The following is a 12,222-nucleotide window of genomic DNA, read 5'->3' on the forward strand; positions in this document are numbered from 1 at the left end:
GTAACGACTGTTTGTTTGAATCTATTCTACTCAAAGTGAAGCCAATAAATGACCATAGCCAATATATTTGAATGTGATCTCACAACATGGCCAGAAAAAAGGTAATGAAGTTCACAAAACACATGCTGTTGAGCTGTATTCCTCCAGTTCCTCATGGTGTTATGACCCTCAAGATCGTCTGGCACCAACAACCAACCATGCCACGTTCAAAGTCATTTAAATCCCCTTTCTTCCCCATTTTGATGCTCTCTTTGAACTTCAGCAAGTCGCCTTTACCACGTCTAGATGCCTAAATGCATTGAGTTGCTGCCATGTGATTGGCAGATTAGCTATTTGTGTTAACAAGCAATTGAACAGGTGTACCTAATAAAGTGGCCGGTGAGTGTATGTTTTTAATAACCAACGTGGATATTTGAATGAAATGCGACTCGCATCAAAATCCTCAATCCTCATATGCTAATGAAGAAAGGCCCCTTTAAGCCCAATGTGCAGTTAATAGTGTTACCGTATCACAAATGGACACAGTCAAAAGTCTGATTCCCAGTGAACTCCTCACTTCGTTTGTATGTTACAAACGTTTGCTCCCAGGCTTCGGGCGTTCACACAGAGCTCGACACGTGAACGCATCAGCGGGCCAACGTGCGCGTGTGTTCCTCCGCCCTGACGGTCAGTGACAGCTACCCAGCAGACAGACGGACTACACAGACGAGCTGAACCAACATGAAGGACAACAGCCTGCCACGTATTGTGGTTGTTATCCTGTGTGCGGTGGTTTTTGTTGCCGTTTTAATTGTTAACGCTTTAGCTGGAGCGGGCAGAGGTGAGTTCAATAACGTTATTCAGACACCGGAATGTTTTTTACAGCTCAGGGTAGGTGTCCTGAAATACTCCCGACACTGGCTCGTTCAAAGTAATGTTAAATTGTGTGTAGTTACGTTTTATTTGTTATAACTTATGGCATATTCTCCTCGCCTTATTAAACTGTGTTTTCACTGGTTAAGAAACTGTTAGTGGGAGGGAGACTCCCGGGACTGCTGGCAACTCGTTATGTCGTTGTTAGTTACACAAAACTATGAAAAATGATGTCTGCGTGCTTGTGTAACGTAAAGATGAACGTAGCATGTTAAACTAGTTGCTGCGTAGCCATTAAATAGCTATATATAAAAACACGACAGAACAAAACAACTTTTTTTCAAGAGTTGGCGTTTTGTTTCAACTGCTCTCTGTACCGCGGTAACGGTCTGTTCACCCAATAACCAAACGAGAAGGCCTTTCTCACGTCCACCTCAATGCTAGTGCACGGAGCTGTGTATCTAAATTGAATCGACATCTATGGGTAGGGAGTGGCGCACGGATGTATTAATATAACTGGGTACAGCGGTGGAGGAGGCGCCCTATTCATTTCTATGAAGGTTGCTCAATGACGCACAATGCACAAAAAAAAAGTTCCAAGGATAAAATCAGGGTTGTGTGGGGGGGGCATGTTCTTCATCACCGCCTCCATGCCCTCGGTCCAGCCTCCTTCTCGAGCTCATTCACGTGAACGGAGGAAGGAAAATAACTGTATTTGACTATTGGTACATTTCACAACTTTTACTTTTACTGGATACACTTATTCAGTGGCGGCTGGTCAAGGTGGGGCCATGGGGCCTGGCCCCACCTTGAGCGCCAGTTCAAAAAAAGAAGAAAAAAAACAAATAATCATGTGCTTTTATTTTTAAGGGGATTTTTTATGCAGCCTGTCTGCTCATCATCTCCGCTTGTGTGCACGTTCTGAGAACGCGCAGCTGGTGGGGCTGGCCCCACCGAGGCGGGTCTATGAAGCAGTTTAGCCAATTGCTGATTAAAGATATAAATGAGTGACATGTCTCCTCAGAGATTATTACATTACATTACATTACAGTTATTTAGCAGACGCTTTTATCCAAAGCAACTTACAATAAGTGTATTCAACATCGGTATTCAAGAGAACTACTAGTCACCAGAAGTCATAAGTGCATATCCTTTGCACTTATGAGATCCCTCCTCTCTTCTCGCTCCTCGCTCCTCAGAGTCAATATGGCGGCGCAGAACAACTTCCTGTTCAAGCGAGGATCGAGGAGTGAGGAAATGACAAATATGTGACTTGGGATGTACCCCGTGTAAGATTTCCTTCAGAGCTCTTCCTGAGGCCTTGTTGTGGCACACCAGAGACAGCCCACTGACAGTCAGTTTCCTGTTTCTGTGTCATGTAGGTTTTGCCACTGCCCAGTCCTTTTTAGGAGACCAGTGGCAGGTTCTGAATCCATGTAGTCCATCTTGTTGTGTTGTTGGGTTCCAGAATAGATGTTGCATACTTTTAGGTTCTAGCAGGCTACAGTATCAGCAAAGCGTTGCCAGGATGGAGAAAGTATATTGCTAATAGTTTAGCATAGCCTTCTGCTAACCTCCTCAGCCGGCTGTTGCATGCAAAAGGCTAAACTATTGGAGAGGTGGAGAGAGATGTTGCTAATAGGCTCATCTATTACCGAGATGTACTGTTCGCCTCGGTCCAGACCTTTCAATCTGCTCACTTCACCAGGTTTGAGTTGACTTTCTTCCTCATTTGTGTCCGTAACCGTAAATCACGCTCTGACTTCCACTTCTTTACAATACATGGTTAATCTTTACTTTGGGCTGCTGAATAATAGTCTTGAATTTGATATGACTCCCTTGATTAACAAATTAATATTACATGTATGACATGCCTTCTCAGTATTGCCCAACATCTTAGTCTAGTTATGCGTTTTTTTTTTACTTTCTCTTATAAAGTCGCTCTGCTCGACTCTTGAAACATATGCTGCTGTTCTGATTGACTTCCCCTTAGAAATCATCTTTCGTGGTGGCAATGTCAGACTGAAGATGGAAACATAAAAAATTCAGTCTATTAGTCAAATGTCCCGATGTCGGGGAGTGTAGCATCAAAGGCGTGGTGGAACCAGCAAGCTGGACTGATTTTGTTTATCATGTTTGAAATGTGCCATGAATTAGATATATGGCGTTTGTCAATTTAAAAGACATTTTTGCAAATCAAGAAAGTGGCAGTTTGTCGTAGATTTATTGTAGTACCATCTTGTGTGAAGCCGCTTGGTGAACTACATCTTTGCACAGTGTATGTCACAAACGCCAACATGGCTGCCTGTTACCTTGGCTTGCTAGCTAGTCAGGTAACATAGCTATGTTACATGCGCTAATGTAACATTCTAATTACATTTTTCACAATCTTATTACTTAAAGATTTTAACGTCAACAACTTTCTTGGCGTGCAAAATAATCTTTTAAATTGACAAACATCATATGTGTAATTTAAGGCACTTATTAATACGTGATCGAAAAACAAGTCTTCCAAGTCTTCCATGACCACCAAATTCCATGACCACGCCCACTTAGGTGACAGGAAGTGTACACCGTTTCATCGGTGGCGCTTGTAATGTGAATAAACATCCAACTCTAGGATCTCAAATGGATGGGACTTCCTCATATTGGGGCATTTCTTTTGTTTTAGTTTTGTCCTAGCCCACATTTATTAAAGGCTTTCTATATTTAATCACCCACTCTAGTGCCTACCCAGCCAGTTTATTCACAGTCAACGTCAACATTCATACTGCAAATAATCAAAAATATGAAACTGATCCGGTCACCAGTCATGGCCGATCCTCTGAAAACCGGCTGGTCACCAGTGATAGACATATTCTATGCATTCAAAGCAATTGTTCAAGTTTTGATTATATTTGCAACTTGCTGTGGATATCCTGCAATACTACTAATTCTATACTATCTACACGAAGATAAACACTTCAAATTTACTCGGTGTTAAACCTTGAATGTGTATGTAGGAAAAACTAGCATGACAGCAAAACACATTAAAGACTCCTAAATACAATAAGTGTACATACAGTTGGTAAATAAAACATTCTCTGTAACAAATCTTTCTAAATCTCTTGCTGAATTGAGACAGTTCATATGTTAAGAGAGGCCTCGTCAAAGCGGTGTTTCTTAGCTCCAGTTAATGAACTAACTAACTTCTAGACAAGTAAGTGTCTGCATCCTTGAAACAACAGCTTTGCCTGCACAGAGCACTGACCTAAACCCCATCCCACTGGAACACTGCCTGAGAGCACTGATGGACCTGGTTAATGGTCTTGTGATTCAGTGTCTCTGTTGTTTTCCAGGTCCTTTCCATACTACAACAGGTAATGTGTCAGCCCGCTATGAGACCGACATCACTCCAGCTGGCTGGACCTTCTCAATCTGGGGTGTTATCTATACCTGGCTCTCTCTGATGGTGATCTACATCACTACATATGTATTCAGAGGGTAAGATAACATTCAAATAGTCTTACTAAATATTTCCTCCTGTGGATTGAACCTGTCTGATAGGACTCAGTCAGAGCAAAATGCAGATGAAACTGATCTCTCTCTTTCTGTGAATAGATCCTGGGCTCAGTGTCTGATGCCATACACCTTCTATTTTTGCTGGCTGTCCAACTTGGTGATGAACATAATATGGCTGCTGCTGTGGGATAGAGAGTATGTCTGCTACTTCTACTTTGCACAAAAAAACTAAAATACAACAACAGCAATGATTAAAAAAGGGATGTAATGTGGATTTGGGTGAGAGGAGGACATGTAGGCGAGTACGACGAGGAGGATTAGACAGCCGCAGGTGAACCATGAGTAAGCATCAGCCTGTGAATATGAACTCCCTCTGAGAGGAGTAGGGCTAGAGAACAGTAAATCACACGTATGTTTATGATGAAAATTGACTTTTATTTGATATTGATAGATGCTATTTTATTTTCTTAAAGGGTAGTTTCATGGACGGAACTTGCATAAATTACTCAATTAATTAATTAAAAGGCCATTAATGTAGGCATTAATTATTTGATAAAGTGATATTTCTGTTTGTTTGCTTCTTTATCTTTTAACCTTTGTGTTAATTCCTCCATTTATTTGCTCTTCTATTTAATTTTTCCCGTTTTCTTTTTATTCATTTTACATTTTTTAAATTTATTTATTGTTAAATGTATGTATTTATATATTTCTGTATTATTTTCACTTTGTATTATTCCCTTAATTCATTTCCCCAAATAATTTTTTTATTTCTGTAATATTTTCTTTTACGTAGATGTTTCTTCATGTTTGTTATTTATCATTGTATGACCGGGTTGCACAACGAAATGTAGATTTTAGTCCCAATTTGCTACATTGGAAAGAAAGCAAAAGACTGAAAATAAATAAATACATTTAATAAGAAATAGATTAATAAAAGGGAAAATAAATTGGGGGAATTAATACAATGTTAAATAAATGAAGGGAAATGTATCATTAATCCCTGACAATCCCTTCCACTGGTTTCTCGTGACAAACAATATTTTACAACTTACATTTAAACTTCTGTACAGAAACTAAACTGTACAGCAGTGTGTGTTTGTGTATCGGTAGTTTCGTTGGCTGATAGCTGTTAGCCAAACACACTGTCCATTCGGTTAGCTGTTAGCCAAACACACTGCAAACTAATAATTCATTTGATATTTATGTAGTTAATCATCAATGTTCCAAATACATTTGGGGGTGATAAAAAAGGAAGAAACATAATCATCCATAAAATAGTTCTGTTGGTGATCACCACATTATTGTGAACATCATTATATAGCCAATGGTATACGTTGTTGGAGAATTCATAAAAATGCAATTTATCTAATAGTAGGATTTGACTGAGCATATCAAGGCCTAGGATAAAAAAGTTAACAATCACTCCAGGCAGAATTCATTTGATTTGCTATCTCTGAAATGAAACCACTGCTGACCCTCTCTTTCTCTCTTTCTCTCTCTCTCTCTCTCTCTTTTTCTCTCTCCGTCTTGCAGGTCGATGCTAGCGGCTCTGGTTGTATTAATCCTGATGACAATTGCCAACTACACTGCTTTGTTCTTCTGTTGCTCTGCCACAGATTACTATGGACTCTGGTTACAGACATACCATCGCAAAGACCTGTACTGTCTAAGAATACTGGTATGGCAGAGTGTGTGTGTGTGTGTGTGGACACTGCTGGTAGATTATGTGCTCTTTATTCACTGTATTGCTGATGAGTCTAACTTTTTAAGACCGTCCCCTGTGAATGATGTCATTTTTGTACTTGTAAATGTTCATATGTTCAGGTCCAGAATGGCTTGGCTGTCTATACCACATGGACTTCCATCGCTTCTCTGATCAACTTTTCATTGGTTCTCCACCTGTGGGGTGTGGCCAGGAGCACAGCAGCAACAGCTTCTCTATGCATCCTGTTTGCAGAGGTAGTGGGATGGTAAGCTTTGATTGGATGAGGTATTTAACAAGTAGAAGAGTGATCTATGTGATACTATCAGAGTATTAGCTTTAGTTCTGACACTGCTGTAATCGTGAGTCTGTCACTTAAAATGACTACAAGAATTTTTGTTGATTTTGGTGGTCACTGTGGACAAAGTGCTGTAGAGTTTCCGAGCACCAGAGTCCCTTAAGAGAGCATCCGCTGCTGCCGGGCTCGGAGCTCTCCACCTTCCGCCAGAGCTCGGACTGCTGGTCCAAAGTGGCAGCATAGATGGATTTGGGTCTGTCTGCAGCAGACTGGTTGCTATCAGAGGCCGGCTTGAGTCTGAGATGAAGGAATCGGATGCTGTGGCACCGATGACAAGCATTAAGAAAAACTAAATAGAAATAGACAATCTTCTGGTCTCATTTACTTCTGCAGGTCATGTTGAGGCATCAGTATTCATTTGAGACTGTTTCAGAACCAGTTAAGTTTCTCAAATTAACTTTAATGAATTGAATTAATAGCAGCTGCTGAATGTATGATCACATTCTCTCTTTTTTATGATTGTCAGAAAGATCTGAATATTGACATTTTTGGAATCTTTAGTGTGAAATGTGTGTAAATGTTACTTAAGACTCCAGCTGCTAAGGGAAGCTTCAGTGCAGAAGGTATCAGCAAAGTCGATGGGGGCACTGTAAAGCCATCACTGCACTCCAATATATTGTACAGTTGGCTGAGCATTGCTTTGTCTGTGTGCAGGTTCCTCCTTGAGAACTGGGTGCTGGACCGTTGGGTGCGTAACATCCTGACCGTGTACCCCGTTGTGATCGTGGCTCTGGTTGGAAACGTCTTCAAACATTTCAACCCAGCTGATCCCACTCCAAACTCTGTGTTTATGGGTGAGTTTAACACTGGATCACTCCAACTGTGACTTCACCAGCCCCACTCGCATCTTTATAGCACAGCCTCACAAGCTAAATAAGTGGCTGCTTTTCATCTGACATTCACATTATATGAATACTGGATGAACAGAACTGTGAACTTATGAACAGAACAGACGGGCACAAACAAATAAAGTCCACATCCACACACACTGTATCAATGTCATATTCTATCAAGAATGTCAGAAAACAAGATTATTTTACAAGGAGGCCAGCTCGACAGCTACTTCCAGATATAATCTGACTATATTTACAAAAAAAATCATATTGTGCTGCCTTCCTGTACTCTCTAAACTGATATCCATCTTTAAACTTGGAGGTTCATTTAAGTTCTGCTGGCTAACCCAATCACACACTGTTTCATATCCTTACTTCTTTTGTGTCCGATCAGTTGCACTGCTGGTGTTAGCGTGTGTCCTGCTGGTTTCCCGACTCTGCACCGTCATCTGGAGAAACAGTAGGCGGCCTCTCCACTCCCCAGGCTCAGCACGGCTGATGGTATCACCCCTTGATGGCAGAAAATTCATGATTTTTACTTAAACAGGAAGCATTTCAGTGCTTCCTCAGGCTACTCTTAATTACATTTTCAAGTGTTTATGTAATGGGAAGCCAGGTAAACCTCTCTCCTTCACTCCTCTTTTGTCCCTCAACTGCAATCAAGACAATGGGAAACGCTAATTACCTACTACGACTGTTAACCATTACTTACCATTAGTATTATCTGTATGTTATATTCTGTTAAGCAAATGCATGCATGTGATTTCATAATGTTTTATATGCTATTTTAAAGCAGTTTTATTGTTGCATTTATGTTTTTTTTTTATATTGTGTGTATCCATTAAGGGACAATAGACTATAAACTGTCAAACTACAGCATGTTGACCTTTTATACAATATAAGTTCAATAGAATACTAAAAAGCTTTGTTGAATTAATTCTGCTTTGCCAATTAAAGCATTCTTTTGCACATCTAACACATGTCTGAGTTCCTGAAAGTGTAAAATCAGTTGCAGAAAAAACAATTTTGCTGATATGCACATTATTCACAGTTTCCCCTCCATGAAAATACAGCTAATGAAGACCGTTTGTTCATAAAACTTTGAACAGACCTAAAGATTATTGAAGAAACATTAGACATATATATACATACATTTTTTGGGGGCTCCGGAGCTTAAAACCCCTTAAAAAATGTCTTGCCATCCCAGTTTTGGACAGTCTAATTCAGGGATTCAAACTCTCACACACTGACCGTGAAACACATTTCACAAGCTCTCACGACACATGCCATTTTCACACACAACAAACAACTGCATAACTGATAACTTCCAAGACACAATGTCCTCTGGAGGGGTCATTAAGTGTTGTTTGTGTTGCCTTTGGCAGTGTCTACATACTGAAGGAGACTTATTACACAACTCAGCTATATATATATATATATATATATATATATATATATATATATATATATATATATATATATATATATATATATATATACTGCTGTTATTTCAGTCTTCTATCCTCCGAGATCAGCTTCAGCCTCAGCTCAATCCACACAGCTATGTATTCATCCAACTGAAAGCAGTTATATGGCTCAAGTTGAAATGTATTTGCCATGCATCCAACTATGTAACTATCACGAATGGATTAACACCTTGCTTTGACTGTCACACATCTCCTCCTAACTTTTTGTTGAGACTGGACAACATAACAGATGTAGAAAGCAACATAATACAAAAGTTTTTGGAAACCTTTAAGATATAGACAGGCATGAATACAGCAGGGGACTCACAAAGTGCCGTTAAAAAAAACTATTGAGACACATCTTGTGAATGAGCTGTATACATGTCCAAACAATGCTCCTAAATAACACCCGCATAAACCAAATGTCTTTATAAATAATATAATGTTTACATGAGCCATATCCTATTTGGAATATTGTCATATTCGGAATAATAGTGGAATATAGTGTGCACGTAAATGTATTGAGACAGGACAACCAGGGGTAATAGTTGGGATAGTGGAGGTATGTCACTTTGCATGAGAGCTGCTCCATCTCAGCGGCTTTGTTCTGCTGATTAGGTGAACTAGCTTGAAGTCCTTCCTTCTGAACTCCAATAAGTCGCGAACATGGTACATATATTTTAACAGGACAAATCAGTATAAAGGTCTGTTAGTACCAGTGGCGGGCCGTGGATTTTATACCTGGGCCTTCAGTGCTGTTCTACACTTCTAATAACCTCATTATGACGTCACAGCTACGGGTTATTATTTGTTTCGTGTAAAAGCCGCATATTCACATAACACTGCAACATTTGACAAATGAAATAAATGTGCAGATACATGAATACGAGCACATATTATACGCTGCGTCATTAACGGACAATATAGTCCAAATCAATGTAACACAATGACAAACTCACAAGAGCAGTCGCATATATTCATATGACAACAAAGCAACAAATCAATCCAGCAGACCTGCAGCGGATCCACGCATTCCACCACACGAGCACGAGCCATTCAAATATTATTCATAAAAACGACAAATGAACAGTAGAGGTAAACAAACGAAGTTCACTTACCAAATGCTGTCTATGCTGACAAAGAGTTTAATCCCAGTACATCAGTTCCAGTAAGAAGTCCAACCGGATCCGCTGCCGGTCGCTTGTCCGTTTTCCGCCGCAGTTCGGTGGTCGCCTTCGACCGCGTTCGGTGGTCGTCTTCGGCCGTGGACCGGCGAAGGGCGGGCCGCGGTTGTGAGTTGTAGATCCACTCGAGTCTCTCCAAAAGTACCGACGCTCAGTTAAAATGAAACACATTCACAGCCATAACACGTGCAACGCTTCTGACGCTGCATACAAATCCTTTTCCTGGCTGGTCAGGGCTGCTAGCTGTGGGGTAATTTCTTACTGTCCAGTTTGTTCAGAAATGTCCTTCTTGAGAAAAGCGTTCCCAGTAACTCCGCCACTAAATCCGTTTCTCCTCCTTCCGCCATTTCATATTAAAAAAACAAAGCTAGGTAAAATGTCTTTCAAATATTTCCACTTGAACTCTGTCTGCTACAAAGCTCTGCTAGCAATCATGTTTCGCGGGCACATAGTCACGTGCCCGCCCACTGACCAATCACAGCACACTCTGCACCTTGCTGGCATCTGGACTCTGAGCTGACGTAACTTGGCCTGCAAACCGCTCTGGTGGGGCCATGAATCCCAAACTAAAGATCTGATTGGTTGAATCAACAATATCGTCCCCATTCAACTTAAACTGCATATGCCAGCACTGGGTGAGTCTGCAGGCTGGGGCCTCTCTTCTTACTAGAGACACAGAGGTGAAATCTGATTGGATAAAATCTCTACTTAAAACAAGCTGCACTGGAAGCAGAGCAACTGAGGAGCATAGTAGCTGTGCAATGAGAAAATAAGATAATGGGAAAAATATTTGTATAAATTATAATACATATAAGAAAAAATTAAATGTATTTAAGAAAAAATATTAAATTATAAAATAGCTATAACTTTGTGATTCTGTTTAGGCCAGCAGAGAAGGCTTTGCAGGCCCTGACGGCCCGCCACTGGTTAGTACTGATGGCAGCTGTGGATTTGTTTATGATCCCTTTAGCTTTGCATTCAGCTCATGCAATAGTACATGCAGAGATGGGCAAAAATACATCAAAATGTATTTTGATACAAAATGCAAAATACCCCCAAATAAATGTATTACAACAAAATACAAAATACTGGTGCCAGAAAATGTAACAAAATACATGTATTTTGTATTTAAAATATAGGAAATACTTTTTTCTGGATTTTCTGTTTTCTCACAATTTGGTATAGCAGAGCATTCAGGTTTGGGCTATAATGTACACAAAGCTCTGGTGAACCGCACAAAAAGGAAGAACAGTCACGGAATGTCAGTGTAACTAAGCAAAGCTATTACAAGACAACAACTTGATTGATTATGTATATATATATTTGTATTAATGGGACTTAACAGCCCATAAACTTTGGCGTTGTATCAACAAGAAAATATTCATCACATATGACATACAAGCTCCCAATCTCCCTCTTCTTAAATGATTCTGGCAGTCCCTTCAAAATCATTGCTACTAACAGCCCGTCACTCAATGTCTCACCTGCGTTTCTCAATGCTGTGATGGCGGTCTCTGCGCGTATAACATACTCCGTCACACTCTCACTGCTCGACTTTTGAAGCAAAGTCAGTTCTGTATACACACTAATTACGTGTGGCTTCCCTTTGCCAGCATAATAGTCTCTCAGAATCGTCAGTACTTTCCGCCCATCGTCTGCCGCTTCTCTCATTACTAGCGACAAACTTTTATCATCCAGAAACTGGATTAGCTCTGCGTATGCTTTGGCATTTTTCATCCTCGGTGGGCTCATTTAAAATAGTATCCTTTAGCCCTTGCAACCGAAGATGGCCCAAAAATTTCATCTCCCACAGTTCATAATTTCGCCTACTCATGGTGCTAGCATAGTATGCGAACTCTCACTGGACACGCGGTACGTTGCGACTTTTCTCTCGGTGGTACTTCGCTGGATAATTTTCTCTGGGTGACCCTGGGTAGCTCTGGATAACTCTGGGCCCATAACCTGTTAGCAGATGTAGATTGTACAGCGATGCTGGCGTTTATACCCAGTGCTAACCCGAATGTAATTACGGAGGAATAAAACAACGTGGGGCATCACTTCTGTTCAGTGGAACTCTTTTTTCAAAGTAAAACTTTATTGACTCATGTCACCTTCAGCACCTCTTATTGGCTGTTCTCTTTGTCCATCACACAGTATCTGAATTAACTCTATAAAGCCTGCATATGACAATACAAATAGATAACATATAATTGAGAACACATTTCTATGTGCAATGCCTACCCTGTGAACATTGGTTCCAGTGGCGGCTGGTCAATAGGGGGCCATGGGGCCTGACCCCACCTTGAGCCCCAAAACAAAAGAAGAA

The 12,222-nt window shown here is 40.4% G+C and overlaps 1 protein-coding gene across 1 annotated transcript; it reads left to right on the forward strand.

The window, feature by feature from the left end:
* The first annotated feature begins 625 nt into the window (after positions 1 to 625).
* On the forward strand, positions 626 to 8,222 carry LOC306706623 (uncharacterized protein). Its single transcript, XM_079173767.1, has 7 exons — positions 626 to 820; positions 4,191 to 4,335; positions 4,453 to 4,548; positions 5,887 to 6,031; positions 6,178 to 6,323; positions 7,068 to 7,207; positions 7,641 to 8,222. The coding sequence occupies exons 1-7, from the start codon at positions 721 to 723 to the stop codon at positions 7,787 to 7,789; spliced, it is 921 nt and encodes a 306-aa protein (XP_079029893.1). The 5' UTR covers positions 626 to 720; the 3' UTR covers positions 7,790 to 8,222.
* Positions 8,223 to 12,222: the final 4,000 nt, after the last annotated feature.

This window comes from Pholis gunnellus (assembly GCF_910591455.1).
Source record: "Pholis gunnellus genome assembly, chromosome: 14".
In the NCBI taxonomy this organism is placed as follows: Eukaryota; Metazoa; Chordata; class Actinopteri; order Perciformes; family Pholidae; genus Pholis; species Pholis gunnellus.